Below are 22,851 nucleotides of genomic sequence, written 5' to 3' on the forward strand. Positions count from 1 at the left end.
TGTCTCAAACAGTCACAACACGTTAGTCAAAAAGTTTCAAAAAAAAAAAAACAAACACGTTTCCTTATAAGTTTATATCCGTGTAACTGACTGATTGTAAAATGACCCCATGTTTCATCTCTCTCTGTGTCCTCACCTTCTTGTAAGTGACTTTGCAGCTCCTCCATTGAAGAAGTAGAATTTGTTTTCCTAAGCTTTGAATCTGGGCTGGCCTTGGAATTTGCTTTAGCCAACAGGATGTGGCGGAAGTGACTGTTGCCAGGTCCAAGCCTATGACTCAGGGGGCCTTGCATGCTTCTCTCTCTCCCCGCCACTACCACAAGCCCACCCAGCTGCTGGAGGACAAGGCACAGACAGAAGAGTGCCGTGGGCCCCAGCCAACCAGCCTGTTACTCATTGCACACAAGAGCGAGCCCAGCTGAGATCCACTATGCCCAGATCAGCAGAACTGCCCAGCTAACCCCCAAACTTAAGGGCAAAAATAAATGTTTATTATCGTGTGTCACTGGGGGGGGGGTAGTGGGTGGTTGTCATGCAGCGTTATTTGTGGCAATCAATAACGGATATAGGCGTTTTGCTGGATTACATCAGATTCTTAGAAAACCTGTGAACTGTACCACAGAGAGTTCCTTAAGGAGCCAGATATCATGCTGCTCTCAAGATGCATCGACATTCTTTTTTTTTTTTTTTTTTTTTTGGCCATGCCACACGGCTTGCAGGATCTTAGTTCCCCCACCAGGGATCGAACCCAGGCCACCACCCTGAAAGCGCCAGGTCCTAACCACTGGGCCGCCAGGGGATTCCCTGCATCGGCATTCTTAATCTACGACATGGGAGTCATAGCAGCTTAAAGTTGGGAAGGACTTCACAGAATGTCAAGTCCAGCTCTCAACGCTTGTGCCAGGGCACATCCCCTAAGCTAGCTTCCATCCTTGGTTTTAGGACAGAGGAAGTTTGATTGAGGAAGTCTATTGTTAAAAATTTCCTTTTCAAACCAAGAAAAATGTACATACTTTTGCATAATACTTCCCTTCAAAGTACTGGAATATTATTTTCAAAACCCTTTGCACCTTTGGTAACTCCCGTCACTTTCAACATTTCAGCTGCCTTTCTCTGGACACGTTTATCAAAATGCCTTTTTAGGGCTTCCCTGGTGGCACAGTGGTTGAGAGTCCGCCTGCCGATGCAGGGGACACAGGTTCGTGCCCCAGTCCGGGAAGACCCCACATGCCGCGGAGCGGCTAGGCCCGTGAGCCATGGCCGCTGAGCCTGCACGTCCGGAGCCTGTGCTCCGCAACGGGAGCGGCCACAACAGTGAGAGGCCCGCGTATCGGGGGGGGGGGGGGAAGCCTTTTTAAACAGTGTACCAGGAACTGACATAATATTAGGAATCTCCCAGAATAATGCCATGAGTCCATCAGGTCCATTCCTTTGGACTCTATTCCTGAGTTAACGTAGCACACAGTGTTTTTTTCTTTTTTCCTTTTAATAGCTCTAAATAAATCACACAGATGGTTCATCTTGGGCTTGTTATCATTTAGACCTGTGGAATCTGTTTAAAAAGGACTGCTCCTCAGCCAGGTCTCCCCTATCCCTTACTTGGAAGATGGATTTTCCGAATCTGAAAGTCCAAGAGTCAGCAATTTCCATCAATTGAATACCTTAACCTCAGAGTAAAGCAATATATCAGATAATTATCTAATCAAAGCACCAATGCCAATGATGCCTGGCTTTGATCTTTTGGTTATAGTTATAAATAGCACCTGCATATCAATGATCAGAAAGATGTTGAGTGGAAACTTTAAATCTTCTGTTGGAGTCATTCTGAGAAAACTGTAATGCATGCACAAGTCAATGTCTAAATAGGATGGAAATATTATACTAACACATATTCCCAGGCTTCGATGATGCTGCTTTAAATGTAAAACTGTATCACCACTAATCATGGTATGGTATCAAAGGGCAGTTCAGCCATCACCAAAACTAGACACTCAGAAAAATTACATGTATTTTTCACTACCAAACTGCATATTTTAGTATTTTAGAAATATAAGTTAAGTCCAGGTCTGTCTTCTCCTAACTGAGGTACAGTTTTCTGCATTCACAGTGATGGAGCAGATACTCCAATCGAGCTTTCCTTTGTCACTTCTGCATTTCTCCACCTCTTACCTTCTAACTGCTTTTCTCTTATGAAAGAAAGCAAATTTATCCTGCAATCTTCCGGGGCTCTCAGAACTCAGTGCTCCACACCCATTCTTTGGCCGCCCTGTTCAGAATCCTTTAAAAGGAACCAGGTACTTGGCCCTGGGTTAGGCTTCTTCCCAAACACCCAGGCCTTCTGGAAACCCCTCAGTGAATCGCCACTCCAGCTAGCCATGGATTCAAGAAGTTCAAATGTGTGAGTCAGCATCGGGGAGGAGGGTAGACACAGCTTCCCCAAATGAAATGAGATGCTTCCAGGATAATACACGGAGACTCAGAGGCAAAATGCCATCTTCTGAATGACCAAAATCTCTTCATGAAGCTTCACAGTAAGGTTTTCTATCCAGGCATGAAACGTGCACCTTGGTTTGATTTCTAGAGTTAACTGTAAAGACGACCCCCATACTTACAAGAGAATATCCTGAAAGTCTATGATGCCATGTCCCACCAAGTAGGCGCCAAAACGGAAACAGCCAGCATAAGAAAAATACATCATTGCCTGGGTGATGGAAAATGTGATTCCAAAGATGTGTGCTTTCCTCAAAGAGTTTCTGAAAAGAAGATATTCTGAAACTTACTTGACTTTCAATTCTCAGTCCTTAAAACATAACCTTTCATGGGTTAGCAGTGGGGTATGGAGGTGTAGCAGACAAAAATGGGTGTCGTCTCCAAAACACTAAGTTTGGTCCTCACATCACCACTTGTGAGAATTTAGGAAAATGCCTAGTCTCTGAACCTCAGTGTCTTCGTCTTTAATGGAGAATTAACCACACCTCAAAGCACTGAGGTCAAGTTAAAATAAGCCAAAGACAACAAGAAGAGTTTGTTAGGGATTAATAAATTCCTTCCCTTTCCCCCACCCTTGGACATATAATACGTACGTACTCTATAGTAAACATTTGTTCAACACACGTTGACCCAACACCACAAGCTGAAGGGACCATGAAGGGCCAACACAAAGGAACCAGGAATGTTCTTGCCCTTGGGGACCCAGGAGTCAAGTTGGATTGTTATTTATGCAATGGAAGTACCTTATGAATCATGTGTTAAAGGAAGAAAGGAGAAGCACTAACCCTCTAAGGGAGTTAGAGAAGGCTCTGCAAAGGAGTTAACACGTGGATTTTTTGATCCACGTGGAACTGGGCGATGTAGAGGTGCGAGAGGCTGGTGAGTTGGCCAGTGACTGGGTCGCCTACTCCTGCTTCAATCAGATCAACTTCTGCTTTTATCTGTTTCATATACTGGGATTTCAAGTGATTTTTTTTTTCATAAAAAAAGACTCTACTCTCATTTTAAAAACTTTGAAAACCCACTGATAAAAGAAGAGAGGAGGGCTTCCCTGGTGGTGCAGTGGTTGAGAGTCTGCCTGCAGATTCAGGGGACACGGGTTTGTGCCCCAGTCCGGGAGGATCCCACATGCCGCGGAGCGGCTGGGCCCATGAGCCATGGCTGCTGAGCCTGCGCGTCCGGAGCCTGTGCTCCGCAACGGGAGAGGCCACAACAGTGAGAGGCCCGCGTACCACAAAAAACAAAAAAGAAGAAAGGAGACTCAGAGAGGATGGGCTTGCTTATGTTCACATCACTTTTTAGAGCCCTCACTGTGAGTTCATTAAAGGAAGAACAGAAGGTCTGCATGAGAGAAGGGTAAAGAGAAGAAGGAAGGGTGTACCCAGGAAGACCACCCCCTCAGGTTCCACGGATACCTCAAATTTCATGTTCCACAAAAAACTCATTCCCAGTGGGAACATGTAATAGCGTCATCATGCAAATGTAGCATCGGAGTCATTCTCAACATCCTCTCTCCCTCCCCTCCCCTCAGTTATCTGCTCTTACAGGCTCTGCCTCAGAGATGTCCCTGCCTTAGGTCAGGTCTTGTGATTCCTCTCTTGGATTAATTATAATTGCTTCCCAATTGGTTCACTTCTACAAGTCTCTCCACTTGTTCCCTACCTTCTGGCCAAAGCAATCTTCCTGAAAACAAATCTGGTGATTGAAAAACTCCCCATACTCCCCTCCCACTCTTCAGTGGTTATTACCTGTATGGTACCTGCAAACTCAGGGCATACATATATTCAAACTTCTCCTCCCGAGTCAAAGAAACAACAGTTCGGAAGTTTTCTATTGCTTCCGTGGCAATCTGTAACAGAGAATGCCCCGTTACTAAAGGCACCAAGGCCAACAGTGGCAATTGGTTTGAATTCCATATAAGAGATTCATAAAATTAATTTTATTAATAAGTATTATTTACATATTACATATTAAATAATATTTATTATGACTCCTGAGCGTCCTTGCTATAGAAAAGGATACCAAGTGACTTATCAAATCGAGATTTAGGTCTGGAAGGAAGATGGGCTAATTCAAGCTTCAACAGATGAAGGCCCTTACCTAAAGCCACATGGCTTTAAAGTAGCAAAATTAACCTAAGAACTCAGTATTTTATCTCCATTGCAGTGCCCTTTCTTCTAGGATGGTCACATTTTAAGTTTATAATTATTATATATATAAAAGTTATTATAATGCCATTAAATTATAATATTATTAAAATACCTATAAAATGTGATGTTTATATTTTTCTCTGTATAACTGTTATTTGAGACAACTAAAGAATATTTGGAAAATATTGAAAAGACAGAGAAGGTAATGAAAAGTTACATACTGGTGCATTTTACATAATAGCTTACATGTTGTTATTTTCTAAACTATACCTGTTTAACAACATTGGGCTCAAGTTCTATGTTTGGCTTCATAGCCTTATTTTTTACCTTAACAAATAAAGAGACTTTTCAAAGGTCATTAAATATACATTAACAACTGGATGTTTAAAGGGCCACTTACTATCCCAGGCAGCTAAGCAGTCCTTTATTGCTAAACAAAGCTTTCAATTCTTATTAAAAATAATGCTGTTATAAACATCCTCATACATAAACGTTTGTCCATATTGAATTATTTTCTTAGGAGAAGTTCTTAAAAGTTAAATTACTAGGTCAAAGGGAATAAATTACTTTTTAAGAAGCACAGCACATATTATCAATTGGTTTTCCAGAAAGTTTCTATCTATATTTTAATTGAATTTAACTTCCAACAAGGCTATTTGACTAGCACAAATACATCCTTTACCACCTTTTGGAGTCTGGGTAAAAGGGCTATGGAAAATACGAAAAACATCAGTGTACAAAATGAGACTTCAGCCTGCATCACCATGAGACCTTGAAATGCCCTTCTATCTCGTTCTCCTCATCTGTAAAATGAGGAGGATGGACAAGAGGGTCTCTGAAGTCCCTTTTAACTCTAATTCCAAGAGAAATAATTTTTGGAATTGTAAGTCTAAATTATAAATCAGTAAGAGAAATTATCCTTATTGTTTAAGATGTTCTTCCTTTCTCTGGCCTCTACACTGGTCGGAACTGATTCTAATACAGACACATTCAATTACATGAGAGTGATTTACAGCATAAAAAAATCACAAACCCAAAATCTTACTTATTCTTTACTGAATCCTACACAAATACCTAACTTCAAAGATAATAGTGGATATTTGATATGACATTGTTGGTTTTAAAGACTAATGCAAAAAATATTAGAAGAAAAAATTAATACCATAATCTTCAAAACAAAAAGATATTTAAAAAAAAAATATTATACTCTGACCCAGCAGGCCAAGAAGATTGTACTATGTTTACCATAAGCTACTAACAATACAGGAAAATGTCCAGATTCAATTTATGTCAAAATATTTTATTAAATTCTTTACATATTATAAAAATAGTATATGCTTTTTTAGGAAAATGCTAAAAGTGCAGAAAGCAAAAAGTTAGAGGAAAAAATTCACCTCCAGTCAAACCTCCAAAGACAATCCTTGTTCAGACCCATGGTAGAGATATTTTCAATTATAAGGCTTCAAACAAAGAGGTTTTTTGCATCAGTAAGAAAATTCAACAAACTATAACAATGTCTGCTGAAAAACAGACTTTACTATAAATTTCAATGTAATGATTTTAAGAAATATTTTCTGTGCACATTATTCTAAGGCAGGTCTGTTTTGTGATTGGTTTGTAAATGTCATTGCTTTTTAGAGTGAACAGCCCAATAAAAGCGAGAGTTTATGAGTTACAGACCTTGAAAAGTGAGTAAAACAATATAATCAGTAAACAACTGTCTTATCTTGCCGCACGATGAAGCAATTAGGAAAAGGATTAATTAGTACTCTGCATTCTCGCAGCTTCATTTGCTCCAAGACTTTTAAATAGAGATTCAGTAACCACTATCAAGAGAGAGAACTTGTAATTCAAGAACAGGAAATAGCACTGAGTTTTCCTCAGAAACCATCACGCAATAAACAATTTTTAAGAAAGGAAAAAATACATATATATTTCTAGAAAAAACTCACACTTCTCTTCCTACGCTCAAATAAACTGATTACAGCTTTTATTTCTAAAAAGAAAAAGCATCTATTCTATAAAAATGTTCATTCGTCAATAATAATGTGACAAATCGATGGAACACAGATCACAGGCAAGGTAGAGGTTATCAGCTGGCTCTGACATCACACAATCCGGCTCTGGAATTCTGGGCCTGCTCTGTCCCTAAGGGCAAACCAACAGATACGGTCCTGGCCCCCATTTTAGTAGGGAAGACAGACCATTAATCAATAAAGAAATAGGAAAGAAATAAAGCGCTGAGAAGTATCAGGAATTAATTCAAGTGCCAGAAAGACCTCTCTGAAAAGTAATAATTCTGAGATATGAAGACCAGAGGGAACCAGCTTGGAGTGTTCTAGGAACTGAAAGAAGGCCCATGAGGCCAGAGCTGGTTGGGTGAGGGAAACATTAGTGCAAGACAGGGTCAGAGAAGTCATCAGGGGCTGATTCATGCAGAGTTTTATAGCCCAGGATAAAGGGCTGATTTTATTGCAAGTGTGATCAGAAGCCACCGGAGGATAAAACTGATGACTAATAAGAACCTGCAGTATAAAAAAACAAACAAAACAGAACAACAAAAAAAAACTAATACTAAACTTTCTTTGGGTTATTTGTATGGAAATATGTTACTATAAATGTTCCAGACATTACATGAAATTTCTAAAAATCTTATATGTTCTGGTATAATGTTATAAGTCATAATCTAGTTATTACTTTAAAAGGTGTATCTCAGAAAGAACTAAATTTCCTTCTCAATTGCATTATTATGAACTTTCATCAAATCTTTAACCGTGGTCATTTTTAAGTCTTGTCATTTACAGACAGTTCTGGGTGTACTCTGATGCTTTTGCAAAAATGTTCCTATAAAAGGGTTTCATCTTCAAGGAATTCATGGAAAAGACTCTGACAAGCACAGGTTTCTGGTAACTGACTATACTGCTGAACTGAATAAGCATTTTCAGAACTCTAATGGAAAACTGATGAATTCATAAAAGTGCTAACAAAAGATCAAGATAAAAAAATTAATTACATGGGACTGAGTGAACTGATGAGGATGATTATAATTTTTGTGACTTTCTGTTTGAATTTAAAAAAAAAATCCCACAAGGACTCAGAGGCAAAAAATATACAGATCTATTTTCACTGCACAGTAAAGGAGCTGTTACCGTGGAGGATTCCTGGACTGAATGTCAATATTATGACATAGTATGAGTGTGTTTTGTGTTTGGTAATTGCAATCGTTGTTGCTTTTGCTGTGGTCATCCATTTACAATGCTTGGTGCCAGTTGATTTATCTCTTGTAAAAATAAAATACAGTGTGTGTGTGTGTGTGTGTGTGTGCGCGTTTGTGTGTGAAAAAAAAGAAGCCATTGGAGGAGTTAAAAGTTAGCATGATTTTGTTTGTGTTTGTAAGAGATGAGTGTGCCGTTGGTAAGAGGAATATAGAAAGCAGACAGATCAATTAGGCTGCTGCTGTGTGACTTCTCTGAACCTTGGGTTTTATTACCTAACAGGGATAATTCAAAAGGGTTATTGAGAGTGTCAAATGAGGTAATGCATGTAGAGCTCTTAGCATGATGCCTGGTATACAATAAACAGGCAATAAATGGTAACCTGAGAATGGTGATCAGGTGGGAGTTGATTTTTACTATTTCATGGACCGGCTGGTACAGCAACCACCACTTTCCCTACCTGCTGTTTCTTCTCTCATGAACCACCAATGGAGCAGAACATGTACCTCACCCCCAACCTTTACCCAGAAAACCTGCCATACTCACATGTACCTATTTCCGTCTGCACTCCTTCCCCTGTCCCCTCTGTCCCCTTGACAGAACTCCCAGAGTCTTCAACCTGATGCACCATTTCGAAGGTGCCAACCTGTGGTTTGCAGTGAATTAACTCCGATCGGTCATCTTCTTCCTACGAACAACCTAAGACTCCTTTCTGGGACATTTTGAACATCTCAGTAAACAATGACACTATAAAAGAGTAATGCACTTTCTTTATATAGACATTTTTTCCATCTTCTCATCAGATGAAGAGTCAACACCATAGGGGAGAAACGAACAAAGTACAGGATTAAATGAAGTGACTAGTCACAGGATGGACTCCAGACACCTGGGGGCCGGCACCATCCTGCTGAACCTAAGGACCAGGACTCTGATGGCCTGAAGGGAAACTTCATGTGAGGTCTTTCCCTCACTGGCAATCACTGAGAAGCACTAAAGCTGATCCAGAGGAGTTTCCTGAAGGAATCCCAAAGACACAGGGTAAAAAGTCTGAGGAGATGGCAGGGAGGTGGAGGACAAAGTGTGAGTGGTAATAACCAACCTCCAGGACCCCCTCCATCCTCCTATTCGTGAGCTGCCTGGTCCAGAGGCAAAGTACCTCAGACATCTGGGCCACTGGATCTGCCTGGGTCCCTGCCCTGACTCTTGGGAACCTTGAAGGGTCCACTGATAGATGTATCCCTATCCTAGATGGTAGCCCCAGGTTTGGGGGTGCTCTGACCACTCATTTCTACAAGGATACAGATCACATGATATCAGATTATGTTCCGCCATCTGCAGAACTCTTCATTTCGTAACAGAGGCACAACTTGGGAGCACGACGGTCTGGATTTGAATCCTGGCTCTGAAACTTAAACTCACGAGCTCTAAGGCATTGGTGGCATTACCTGCCTGTGCCTCAGCCTCACCTGAAAAAGGAGCTATAATAGAACCTATCTCGCAGGGTCACCCTGAGAAGTAAAGCAATTGCCATATAAGCATTTGTTCAAAACAACAACTCTGCTCAATACTCTGTAATAACCTAAACGGGAAAAGAACCTGAGAAAGAAAAGATATATGTATAACTGAATCGCTTTGTGGTACACCTGAAACTGACACAACATTGTTAATCAACTATACTCCAATGTAAAGTAAAAATTCTTTAAAAAATAAAGGGAGATGCAAAATGCACATCAACAACAACAACAGAAAAGTATGCAACACCGCCCCTCAAAAAAAAAAGTATTAGGGTAAGGGTAAACAGAAATAACATGAAGGGAGGAGGTGTATGAAAGGGAAAGAATGATAATATTTTCAGCCAGGTAGAATAAATACCTTTAAGACTTTTCCATTTTTTAATCTCCCCCCTCATATGTAATTAAATGGGCCTCCTTTCCTCAATAAAGCAATGGATTTCTGCTTGCTCCATAGAAAGAGGGAGGGAGGAGTGTGAAGATAAGCGCCTGAAACTAGAAAAGCCTGACAAAGTCAGTTGTCAGTCTGTGAGTCTAAGCATTTGTTTTGCTACTTTTCTTCAGTTTTCAACCCGATGAACAAGCGGCAAATAAGACCGCTTTGAGGAATGGTTATAAAAACATTCTCAGAGCTCAGGAAGTACTTGTAACAGAACGACACTAATTAGAATAGTTTACTCCACTTAGGTCAGTGATTATACTCCATCTGACTCACCTTCCCGGCATCTTCTAGTTCTTTCTTATCTTTCAGTGCTTGTCCAGACAGCATTTTCATTTCAATAACTCCTGCTACTGCAATAATGGGTACAATTGCTAACAGTAAAAGTGTTAACTGCCAGCCATAGATTAAAGATATAATAATGCCTGTCCCAAGATTTGCTATATTCTGGGTAATTACAGCAAGCCTGGAACCTATAGCCTGTGAAGCAAACAAACGAAACACTGTCAGAGAGACACTTTCATATTATCTTTAAAACCCATGCTTATATATTTTTTTAAGGATTATGATAATTCAGCTTCGTGAAAATCTCATCTCCTCGGTTATGAAATAAAAAGTAAAGGTTTACTTGTAAGTCTATTTGGTTTCTAAAATGAGGATCTCCACAACTTCAGAATAAATACTTAAAGTAGATCAATAATTCAGAGTTCAATTACATATATCTCCCTCATCTGATTTTTTTTTTTTTTTTTTTTTTTCGGTACGCGGGCCTCTCACTGCTGTGGCCTCTCCCGTTGCGGAGCACAGGCTCCGGATGCGCAGGCCCAGCGGCCATGGCTCCCGGGCCCAGCCGCTCCACGGCACGTGGGATCCTCCCGGACCGGGGCACGAACCCGCGTTCTCTGCATCGGCAGGCGGACTCTCAACCACTGCGCCACCAGGGAAGCCCTCTCATCTGATTTTTTAATACCAATAAAATTTTCATTAAACAATGACACTGTGATCCCTAATGCAAGCTCTGCAAATTAGCAGGATAAAACAGTCTGACAATTATATTCAACTGGGACTGTTGGAAATTCCCAGTGTTAGATAGATACATAACTACCCATAACTTAAGCCTAGTATTTGTCATTGAGGGTATACAAACACTGGGTTGACTAAAAAGTTCGTTCAGCTTTAAGTAAAAATAAAAAACATTTTTCATTTTCACGAAGAACTTTACTGAACAATGTATTCACTAACTGAATGAACTTTTTGGCCAACCCAACATCTCTTGGCCTATTTCAGATGCTTATAGTGTTTAGAAAAAATACACAGAGCTGAAAGTTATGGAATTTAAATTTAGAATATTAAGCAGGCATCAGAACCTTCAGCTTATATGCCAGAGGGAGCCTGAAGCATGATTTTCAGGAGCATGCAGTTATTTCCAACTCAAAAGCCAGAAGTCAAAACATAAAGTCAATTCACTCCACTACTCTATACTTCTCTCCTTTACCCTGGAAACACCCCATGTCCTCAAGCCTTTCCAAATTCCCGCCCTGGCCCTCGGATCTGCTTTTTTGGAAATGGCCCATGTTTCTTCCACTCCCCAGATGTCCTCTGCCTGAGGGGGGCCAGTCTCAGGGAAAGATTACGATGGAGTACAGTCTAGAATGGTCACTGCCACCTCTGTGACTTTGGACAAATTCTTTCCAACCCCAAAATGAGCAGGTACATTGATTAATACCTAAAGCTTCTGTCAGCTCTGAATTTTGGGGACAGAATTCTTTACAAGACCCGTGTCTCAATATCGACCCTCTGAAATCATTCAACACCTATGTTGATATAAACCCCAAACCAGTAATTAGGGGTAAATGCTGTTAAAATAAGCTACCAGTAACTCTACACATTAAATTCCATACCAGGGAACTGCACCAGGGCTGAAAGAAACAGCATTAGTAAGAGAGCATTTATTTTTGTTTGATGCAGTCACTGAGCTTATGATAAAGGGATGCTTAGCCAAACTTGGTGTAAGTCAAAGAGTAGAGTGGCCTTCAAAGCCAGCTCTCTTTATTTGCACATTTTCAATCTCAGAGTCAAAGATTACAACCTGGAGTTAAGTCTGTGGCACAGGGATATCGAGACTGTTCCTGTGCTCAGTATGTACAAGTCCTACTCAGAATCCATTTCCCATAGCACCTGACTGAGAGAAGCATTCAGAACATCCCCCAAGTTCACGGCAGACGAATTACCCCGATACCTAAGGTTTCACAGATATAAATGTTCAGCTGTGGATGATAGCCAAGGCTACAGACATAAGTAAAATGTATCGTAGATGACAAATTCTTCTTTAGTGTACATGAAAGATGATCTAAAAGACCTAGAACCTTAAGCTGGAGAGAAAGTAAGCCCCTTGGCTTAATGTGATTTAATGCTTCCAGGGACACTGCACTGGTTACCAGTCTTTAAAGACTGACACTCACTGTCCCATCATCTATTCCTCACACAGAGAAGGTGTCTCTAGAACGCTCCACGGGAGAGCATGGATTATTAGTAGTAGCCAAGTCATTATCATTTTGAAAGTGAGAATGAGAGTAAGTAATACTCCAAAACCAGAGTCCAAGAGTGAAGCAAGGTAAGACAAAATGCTTCAATACCTGAAACCCACTAAGACTCTCCTCACAGGGTCTTTATCCCACTGTGCTATCACATATTTGTAACACTTCCTCTCCCACTCATTTTTCTCCCCCTCTCTCCCTGTTTCCCCCTCTCTGGCTATTCATTTCCTCCTCAAAGCACCATCGTATGGCTTGAAGTCCAATTTTAAAGTATGTGTGCTTACTGGGAAAAAAAAAAAGCCTATTTCCTGAAACTCCTTTTGAAATTAAGAACATTTAACTTCATCTTTCCCTCAAATACTTTCTCCCAGGGGGAAAAAAATTTTTTTTTAATACATAGTTGCTTTTGACTTCTATATGGCTCTCATTTGCTTTTTTCTCAGAATTCTAATCCTTACATGAAAATTAAATAATTTAAAAGCCCACAATTTCATAAGCAAAATATTGAAATATATTTTCTTCTGATTTATGGTTAGCAGAATTAAACTACTTGCTCAAAAATACATCGGAGAAAATGTTTCACTGATGGTGAAATATGAAAAAAATTTAACTTAGATAAACATCATCACTAACTATATACACACAGACTTGAGTTCACCCTGTTTTACGTGGCAATGATCTTTGACAGGACTGCTTGGCTTAGGTATTTATATATATAAAAATTACACTACTTCCTACTATGAAATAGATACACACACACGTGTGTATGTATATATATGTGTGGATATATATGTATAAATGTATATACATACACACATGTATCCACTATCATAAACAGGTCAGCTGGTGCCATATAGGGGATTCAACTGTCCTCTCTCAGCCAATTTGTGATAACAGCTATATTGGGCTTTCCTGGTTCCAATGATGCTCCCCAATCTGACTGCCTCCTCTTCCCTGGTCTCTCTTTTTTAGCCACTTTTACGTTCTGGAGAACAGTTCTGACTCAGAGTGGTTCATACAAGGTGTGCAGGTGTCGTCCGTGCTACTGGGGCCATGAAAGTGGGAGTTGGAGGAAACAAGCAAGAAGCAGACACCTGACCCTGATAGGCAATTAGGCAGAATGGAGTTCCTGGATGTGGTCAAGGGTGTCACAAACAACACTGCAGAGGGGAAGGACTGAGCACTAATTCTACAAACACAGTAAAGACATGACTGAGAGGAATTATGAAGGCCTGACTGCCAGTGCAGTGTCCAGACAGCATCTGCTCAGGGTTTGGCTGCGAGGGGCTGAATTAGTGTGTTTCCTCCAGGACGTGTCCCCCTGTGCTAAATGGGATGTGGGACATGAGCGCACACGACAAGGTCTATGTGAAAGGGATACTAAAGTTATGGCAGCAAAGTTTAGCTAGGGAACTCAGGATTGAGGAAATTTCAGGACACAATTTGTCCCCAGTGCTCACTATCCCCAGGAAAGGCTCTTCCAGGGAGCTAGCCGAATGGATTAACCCCAAGCTTGTTGATTCTCATGCTAATTTAAATAAAAAATAAAATAGAGTAATACTTTACGTCCTCCTCCACCTACCAACCCATTTGTCTGCCCCATTTACCAGAAAATCCTGTAATGATTTGTCCAATTGTGTCCTAATCCTCTTTCCATCTTTCTCGTAAACCCATTCCCATCAGGCTTTTGCTCCCATCACACCCCTGAAACAGTTCTTGTTCGAACCATAAGCACCTTTGGGTGGCTACAGCATTGTACAATGTTTGCTCGTCTTACAGGCTTATCAGCAGTATCTGAGATCCTAGACTGCTCCCTCCTTAAAATGCTTTCTTCATGTTGTTCTTGGACACTGCTCTTCTCCCTCACTGGCCACTTATTCTTGCTCTTCTTCACTGGGTCATCTCATAGCCCCGAGCTCAGGGCCCAGACCCTGCCATCTTCTCTATGCTCCCATGCTTCCTTGGCTATCTCCTCCTGCCTCATGGCTTTAAAAGCCACCCATGTCCTGAAAAATCTCCAAATGTGTTTTTCCAGACCAGCCTTCTCTGCTAACCTCCAGACTTGCAAATCCATCTGCTGTCTGGACATCTTCACTTGGATGTCTACTGTGGGCATCTCAAACTCAACATGTCCCAGACACAACTCTTTCAACAGGCTTCCCGGTTTCATTAAAAAGCAACTCCATTTCTTCAGTTGTGCAGGTCCAAAATTTTTGGAGTCATCCTTAAATCCCTTCTCTCTAATATCTCATACCACATTCAGCCGGCCAACAAATTCCGTTGGCTGTACCTTCAAACTATACCCAGAATCTGATTACTTGTTATCACTTTCACTATGACTCTCCTAGTCTAAAACACTATCTTCCCTCCCCCTGGATGACTGCAATAGACTCCCTGCCTCTCCCTGACCCCTTCAGCCTGTTCACACAGCAGCCTTTAAAAATTTCAGATCATGTCCCTCCCATATTTAAAACCCTACAATGGTTTCTCATATAAGTTCAGATATGATGCTGATCTCAACTCTTATATAACTTTCCCTTTCACTCATTTTATTCCAGCCACATTATCCTCCTTGCTGTTTTGGGAACAGTTGTAGAAATAAATGCTCCAACCTCAGGGCCTTTGCACTTGCTGATCCTTCTGTTCAGAATGTGCCACCCTAGACATCTATAGGGCGGCATCTTTCCCTCCTTCATGCCTCTTGAATACGTTGCCACATCAAGACTGTGGCCTTCCTTCCCTGACAACCAGCAAGCCCCTACCAGCATATCCTGCTGCCATTTTCTTCCACAGCTCTTATGACAATCTGACATCTCATAAGGGCTCAGGAAGGGCATGGCTGTTGTCTCTTTTAGGAAGTTCCAAGTTATTTCAGGCAGTGTACGTTCTGTTCTGTTAGATTCTGCACAGCTTGAGCTAAACCTCAATTTCTGTTGATTTGTTTGCTTTAAGCATTAAAACAACAATGCTCAAGGTTTACATTGAGATTTTTTAACTGTATCTGCTTCCACATTCATAACCTAATTTATTTTTACAGAAGCCCCATATATTAGTTAAAAGAAATGTAATCATAGTACTCTTACAGAAAGATCAAAAGTTAAAGATTGCTAAGGTTCAAGGGAGGGAAAGACATGGCAGAGATCACATGCTTTTTTTCTCCAATTCCACATCATCCTGTAGATTTTTGTCATAAACAGTTGTAGTTAAAGGAGAAGTTGTCACTTTATCCACAAATCAAAATCTGCTGGTTCAATAGTTTCTAGTTATATCTCTTAAAGAGATTCACATAGTAGCAGAATTTAAGTTTTATAGTCTGAGCGAGTTGTTCCTTCTACCCTTGTTTCCATTTTTTCATGCTCTTTTCATTTCTTTCAATCTTTTCTTTTCCACATCTTTATTGGAGCATAAATGCTTTACAATGTTGTGTTAGTTCCTGCTGTACAACAAAGTGAATCAGCTATACATATACATATATCCCCGTATCTCCTCCCTCTTGCATCTCCCTCCCACCCACCCTATCCCATCATTCTAGGTGGTCACAAAGCACCGAGCTGATCTCCCTGTGCTATGCAGCAGCTTCCCACTAGCTATTTTACATCTGGTAGTGTATATATCAGTGCTACTCTCTCACTTTGTCCCAGCTTACCCTTCCCCCTCCCCGTGCCCTCACGTCCATTCTCTACGTCTGCATCTTTATGCCTGCCCTGTCACTAGGTTCATCAGTACCGCTTATTAACATTTCATATATATGCATTAGCATATGGTATTTGTTTTTCTCTTTCTCACTTATTTCAATCTGTATGGCAGATTCTAGGTCCAGCTACCTCACTACAAATAACTTAATTTTGTTCCTTTTTATGGCTGAGTAATATTCCATTGTATATATGCACCACATCTTCTTTATCCATTCATCTGCTCTTTCAACCTTTTTAAGATTTTCTTTGCTCCCCTCTGAACTTTAGTGCCCCTTAACTTTCTTACAGCAACTACACACAATCTTTTTTTCAGTAGCTATTATAATTTTCTGGGGATTAGCAAAGCATTAACACAGACTGAACCTTCATGATATAATGATAAATACTTCCTTTTCTAAATAATTATCCTTCCACATGTATTTTGTTAATAGCACGAATAAGATGGCAAATAACAAAACAAAGCTTATAAGTTATCTATACACTATACAGTAAATGATATTTAAATAGTTAACATTTTTTGCCATAAGGCGCATGATATATTGAATAGGTTAAAGTTTGAACATTTTCTTAATGATGATGAGAATTAACTGTAGGGAGAAAATTAGTTTCACGCTGAAATTCAAAATGGCCCATTAGAACAATCACAGCAGAAAGGAGGCAGTCAGTACCCCTTGAACTTGAGCAGCGTCAGTGGCAAGCCTGGTCGTCAAGGCTCCCGTGGTGTTTTTAGGGTCGTCAAACCAGCTCACATCCTGTGACACAGAAAATGATTTCATTATCTTAAAGCCCGATGCTTGCAACCCTCAGCTCGGAGAGCAGTGACAGGGTCAGGTTTATTTATCACTTATCCTCCTACATTAAGCATTCAGGATTTGATACTGAATAGACAAGAAAGGGACTTAAGTGCAAAGTCATAAATAAACCATTTAATTTGTCAAAGAAACCTTTTGAGTGCCTACTTTGTTCCAAACATAATTTCTAAGTGTTGGATCTATTCAACAGTGAACAAAAAAGACAAAGTCGCTGATTTCATGAAGCCCAGATTCTAGTGATGGAAACCACAGATAAATATATACCATGCCAGGTGATAATAAATGGTAGGAAGAAAAATAGACTGGGGTAAGAAGGAAAAAAAAGTGAGGGAACGCACTATTTTATAGATTGGGAAGGGGAGAGAGAAGTCCTCTCTCAGGTGACGTTTGAGCAGAGAATTGAATGAAGAGAAGAATGAGAATATCTGAGACAAGGAAGAAAGAGCATGTGTAAAGGCTCCAAGGAAAAGGCATATTTGATCTGTTCACATACAAGCAAGAAAGCTTAAGGGCTGCCACCAGTCTTAAAAGCACCTCTGTGGGAATGTGTAAAGCCGCCTCTTCCCCTGGACAGACTTCTATCCTCACTGGGCTCTCCCACTCCTCGTCTCATACCCGCATGCAATGAACCAATGGGTATAGAGTAGACTGTGTATGGGAGAGGGGGCGAAGCTACAGGAGATGAGGTCTGAGAGGCAGTGGGGACCACATCGTGTGTGACCTTATAGGTAACTGTAAAGATTCCAGATTTGGATACTTCCCTGGCGGTCCAGTGGTTAGGACTCCGCACATTCACTGCTAAGGGCCCGGATTCAATCCCTGGTCAGGGAACTAAGATCCCATAAGCTGCGTGGCGCGGACAGAAAAAAAGAAAATAAAGAGTCCAGGGACTTCCCTGGTGGTCCAGTGGTTAAGAGTCGGTCTTGCAATGCAGGGGATGCCGGTTCGATCCCTGGTCAGGGAACTGAGATCCCACATGCTGCAGGACAATTAAGCCCATGCCGCAACTAATGGGCCTGGGTACTCTAGAGCCCGCACACTGCAACTAAGACCTGATACAGCAAATAAATAAATAAACATTAAAAAAAAAAAAAAGTCCAGACCAATCCTGACCAATATGGGTAGCTTTCAGCAGGTCTGGGGCAGAGGAATGTGATTTGCCTTTTTATCGTAGAAGAATGATTCTGGCTCTTGGGCGATGAACCCACTGGACTGGGATAAGGATGGAGGCAGCGGGACCAGTTAGGAGGCTGTTGTAATATTAAACAAACTAGAGGAGTCGAGGAGGACTCCAAGGTCATTAGCCTGTACAACCGGTAGAACGGAGGTGCCATTTACTGATATGGGGGAGGACCAGGAAAGGAGCAAGCCCTGCGGGGAGGGGAGAGTCAGAGTTCAATTTTGGAAATATTAGGTATGAAATGCTTAATAGACATTCACACAGAGAAGTCGAATAAACAGACAACTGTAGTTCAGGGCAGAATAAACCAATTGGGTTTAAAAAAAATCAACAAAAGAAATCTAGATTAAAATTTAGCATTCAACATAAAATAAGATTTTCTTTGGAAAACCACTTACACTTTTCAATACAAAAATACTAGAAAGACTGTGAGTTTGAAGTACCAGTTTATGTCTGTTACAAAAATAACTATGGTCCTAAGAAGTTACCTCGACAGTTGATTTGCAATTAAAGCAGTATCTATCATTTTCCCCAAAAATTATTGAAGGAAAAAACCACAGCATTGTAATTTCTTATAGTATGTATCCATTTGCTTTTAAAAATTGTTCAGTGCTTAAGTGCCTCTCCCACTGAAATGTAACTTCCGTGTACTAGGGACCATTCTGATGTGAAGGCCTTACAATACCTAGTATTATGCCTTGTAAGCAGAAGGCACTTAATGCATGATGGCTGGACTTAATAATTTATGGAGAAGGCATTACACAAATCATCAGCTCAGCTTCCAAAGAATAATGCACCTAGGAGTTGGCCTGGGGGCTGGAGGGGCAATGGGGCATTTAGCCCTGGACCAAAGCCTTGAGTCTAAATCGAATGTCACTTAAAAATATGGTTTGACGCCCAGCATATCCGGGGCACCCAGATGGAGCATCATAGTATTAGTGAGTTTAAAATGGAAAGTTATGGGGCTTCCCTGGTGGCGCAGTGGTTGAGAGTCCGCTTGCCAATGCAGGGGACACGGGCTCGTGCCCCAGTCCGGGAAGATCCCACATGCCGCGGAGCGGCTGGGCCTGTGAGTCATGGTCGCTGAGCCTGCGCGTCCGGAGCCTGTTCTCCGTAACGGGAGAGGCCACAACAGTGAGAGGCCCGCGGTAAAAAGGAAAGTTATAAAGTCACAGACAAAATTTGCATGATTGTTAAAAAAACTTTCCCCTTTGAACTGGGCTGCTCTGGGCTGCATGTCCAGAATCCCCTTCCCCCTTTCCGCAGAAAAACATTCACGTCTGTCTGTTGTTAGGGTTCCGAAGGTGTTAAGTGTGAGAGACATTCCATTAAATCATTCTCCGCTAGCAACACTGCAGCTGGAATTAACCTATCAGTCTAGCCCCAGAGAAGAAACTGAGCAGCAGGGAATGGGCCATGGGGATGACTTTTGATCTGTGGAAAGAAAGGGTACAGAAGGCATTTCCTGGTGGGAAGAAACACAAGTATCCTGGGTTTCCCAGGGGAAAGAAGGAAAGAAAGAGAGGAAAGGGATGAGAAGCATGGAAGATTGCTTCCACCTACTCTGCCTACAGCTGCTGAGACAGAGGATGGAGGTGAATCTGCCCTGGAGACTCCCACTTGTCTCGCAGGGACCCCCATCCTTGCACCCACCCAGAGGGGACCTCCCAGGGCAGGGCTCTGAGCCTGACCTGGCGGGCGGTTCAGCAGCATCTCTGATATGCGATAGAGGGAAGATCAATACAGGAGCTCTGAGTAACCTGACAGCGCCCCACTGCTTCCCCCCCACAGGGCACAGCGGGGAGTTTTGCAGATCCCAGGCACAGCCCTCAACAGACATACCTGTCTCAGCATGGATCTGAAAACCATGTATCGGAGCCGCTTGGTGAGGATCTCTCCGGCCTTGCCAAACGTGAAGCCCTGTGAAGAGTAACATGCCCCAAGGGAAAAGACTTGTCAGAGACACAGCCGCTGATGACACAACAGGAGGGGGACTTGGTGTCACTGCTAAAGCAGGACACCAGACAAAGTCAGAAAGCCCGATTTCAAGGCTTGGCTCTCTTTCGGGGACAGTGTACTATGGCGGGTAGCCGCACTGCTGGCAGAGCCGGGAGAGTTGAAATCGACACTCAGGTGGGCCCGTCGCGGATTTATTAGGACTTGGTTTCTCTGTCCCCCGTTCCCCCTCCCGCTTATTTCTCCCCGTGAAACAGGGTCTGTCACTCAGGAAGCTGGGGAGTTGTTCCCAAGGCAGAAGGCACTCTAAACCAGGGGTTTATATTACGTATCATCCAAACCAGAACATTTTTGAGCGTGAGAGGGGGGGCTGTATCATAATTACACCAGGACCCGAGGTGCAACCTGGGAAAACAAGAATAGACAGCCACCTCAGCCAAAAAAGACACAGACAACAGAGATATCAAATTCTTAGTTTCCAAGTTAAAAAAAAAAAAAAAAAGCCAAAGTCTAGGAGCGAAATAGCTGGAAAGGAAGGCTTACTGAGAGAGAATTTTCTGCACTGCCTTCCCCTTTCCCCAAGGATATAATCTGTGTCTGGGAGGAAAGAAGAGAGTTTTGGGAAAGAAGAAAGTAAGATGTGATTGTACGACCATGCTGGGCCCTGTCTGCGGAGGAACCAGGACAGACCCTCATCCCAGTGAGTTTGGGGATACAGGACCAGAAGGAAGCACTGCTCCCCTTTCTATCTGGAGCGCTGGGGAGTGGCAGTTTACGGATGAGGCTTGCCACACGATGGCCTGCAGAAAGCAGAGTGGAAATGGCTGGATGGTGTATCAGAAGAGGAGAAGCCCTAATAACAGCCTAGTGTGTTGGACATTATGGAGAGCGAGGGAAGAAACACATGCAAAGAGCACTCTTCCCCGTGGTCCTGACCAAGGAAGACAGGTTGGACCATGTAACGGAAGGCCGCCAGCCCCTCGGGTCACCAACATGAGGCAGGGAGGCAGGGGAGGTGCACAGACCACCACCCTCTACCCAGGGCTGTAATGCTGCCTAACCCTTCTGCGAAAACAGACACCAATCCAGGGAGAGGGGGAGAGGGAGAAACCCTGGATTAACTGAGTTGACGCCTGAAGTTACCAAAATGACTAACTTTACTTGGAAATGACCAGCTGAAGGTTTCTGCTATTAGACTGAATGAAATCTGAACTATCTCGCCCACTACAGGAATATTACTGTTGTTATTTTGTTGAGAACTTTCACTGTTAAGTACTTCACAAACATTGTAAGTCCTCAGGACAAACCTACAATCACCACTTTCCAGAAGAAATGGGGGTTTGGAGAGGCTGGTAACTTGCCAGAGGCTACAGTTCTAAGGTGGCAGACTTGGAATCTGAATCTTCGTCTAAAAAAATCTTAACCAGAATGAGAACCCAGAGCCTGGGGTTTAACCCCACAGTCAGCTCCTTCCTTGCATTTCTAAATGAGGAGTTGGCATTCTAACATCACCATTAGGCACTGTGCCACCTCTGCACTTCTGAGGTCCTGGGATTCAGAGCCTTTATTTTCACCTTGGTTTGCCAAGCAAACCAGGCTCCAGTTTCTCTGAGCATCATTATGTTACAAAGGTACCACGTTAACTGCCTCTGCTTCACCAATTCAAATCTCCAGCTCAAAGCCTACCTCCCTCCAAATTTCTTAACCAACTGCACCCTCAGCAATCTCTACCTTCTCCCAACTCCTATGGCATTAATAGTTGGTAAGGCAATCTCACATACAATTAGAGTGTCACATTTAATCTAGTATGATCAAATTCCCCAAAGAGACTTGAAGTACTCAGTAACAAAAGAGTCCAGAGCTTTGGACCTCCTATCATGTGCAGAAAAGGGTTCTGTCTGTTCAAAATATGAATACATGCTTACACCATGTAAACTAAAGAGACCTACTGAGAGTTCTATCTTAAAAAATTACATGTGACTAATCATTCATTCATTTAATAAGTGATTGTGTTTACAACTGCCTCACACAGACCTAGGAACTTAGTCTTATAATCTCTTTTAATTATCAAGCATCAGCTACCATTATCCCCATTTTACAGATGAGGAAACTGAGGCTTACACAGTTTAAGTTACTTACTTGCCCAAGGACACAAAATTAGCAACTGGAGTAACTCATACTTGGCCCTAAGCCTAACACCAAAGCCCACACTGTCTTACTATGCTGAGCTTTTTAGAGCACGTAATCCCTTGCAATTTCATCTCAGCCAAATGATTTGCAACTTGTAAAATCTGACTCTTTACAAATGTTTCCTACAGTTTTTGTTTGAAGACTGACATTTTTCCATCATTAAAAGCGTTCCTTCTCCTTTAGCAAAAGATAAATGATAAACTCTTCAAACATTTTTTAAATCAGTGTAACTGGCTTATGGGGTTCTGGGTTTTGTTGGCTTATGGGGTTCTGGGTTTTGTTGTTGCTTTTAGAACACTGGAAGACATTTCTTTAAGTATTTAAACTGACTGGCAGTACTTATATCCAAACATATGTCCAAGGCTCCCCTAAATCCCATTTTTTAGAGCCTAGTGTCAGCAACAAATTGGTACTTGCCATCTACCTCTACAAGGATTAAATCATGTGCTGCCGCAGCTCCTGACTTTCAACACCCCCTGAAAGGAGCTCAGGGTGGAGAGCAGAAAGGAGGCACCCTGTGCTCTGGGAAAAACTGGCAGAACAGGTCTTCAGATAGATATTTTCAGGAGCCAATTTTATGAGCCCAATTCCTGTATCTCCTCATATCTAGAAAAGCACTAAAATCCTTCATGGTGATAACTGCTCCTCATGACTAGCAGAAACCTGCAAAAAATAT

General features: G+C 41.9%; 1 protein-coding gene across 2 annotated transcripts in view; it reads right to left on the reverse strand.

The window, feature by feature from the left end:
• ABCB1 (ATP binding cassette subfamily B member 1) overlaps positions 1 to 22,851 on the reverse strand; it is a 108,158-nt gene that overhangs the window by 14,053 nt on the left and 71,254 nt on the right. For both annotated transcript variants that reach the window (XM_082632743.1, XM_082632744.1), the window contains 5 exons: positions 19,872 to 19,949; positions 16,706 to 16,789; positions 10,082 to 10,285; positions 4,239 to 4,339; positions 2,613 to 2,753 (listed from right to left, as the gene is read on the reverse strand). In XM_082632743.1, the coding sequence (XP_082488869.1) occupies positions 2,613 to 2,753; positions 4,239 to 4,339; positions 10,082 to 10,285; positions 16,706 to 16,789; positions 19,872 to 19,949 (608 nt within the window). The remainder of the gene's footprint in view (positions 1 to 2,612; positions 2,754 to 4,238; positions 4,340 to 10,081; positions 10,286 to 16,705; positions 16,790 to 19,871; positions 19,950 to 22,851) is intronic.

Source organism: Mesoplodon mirus, assembly GCF_964341445.2.
Source record: "Mesoplodon mirus genome assembly, chromosome: 9".
Lineage (NCBI taxonomy): Eukaryota > Metazoa > Chordata > Mammalia > Artiodactyla > Ziphiidae > Mesoplodon > Mesoplodon mirus.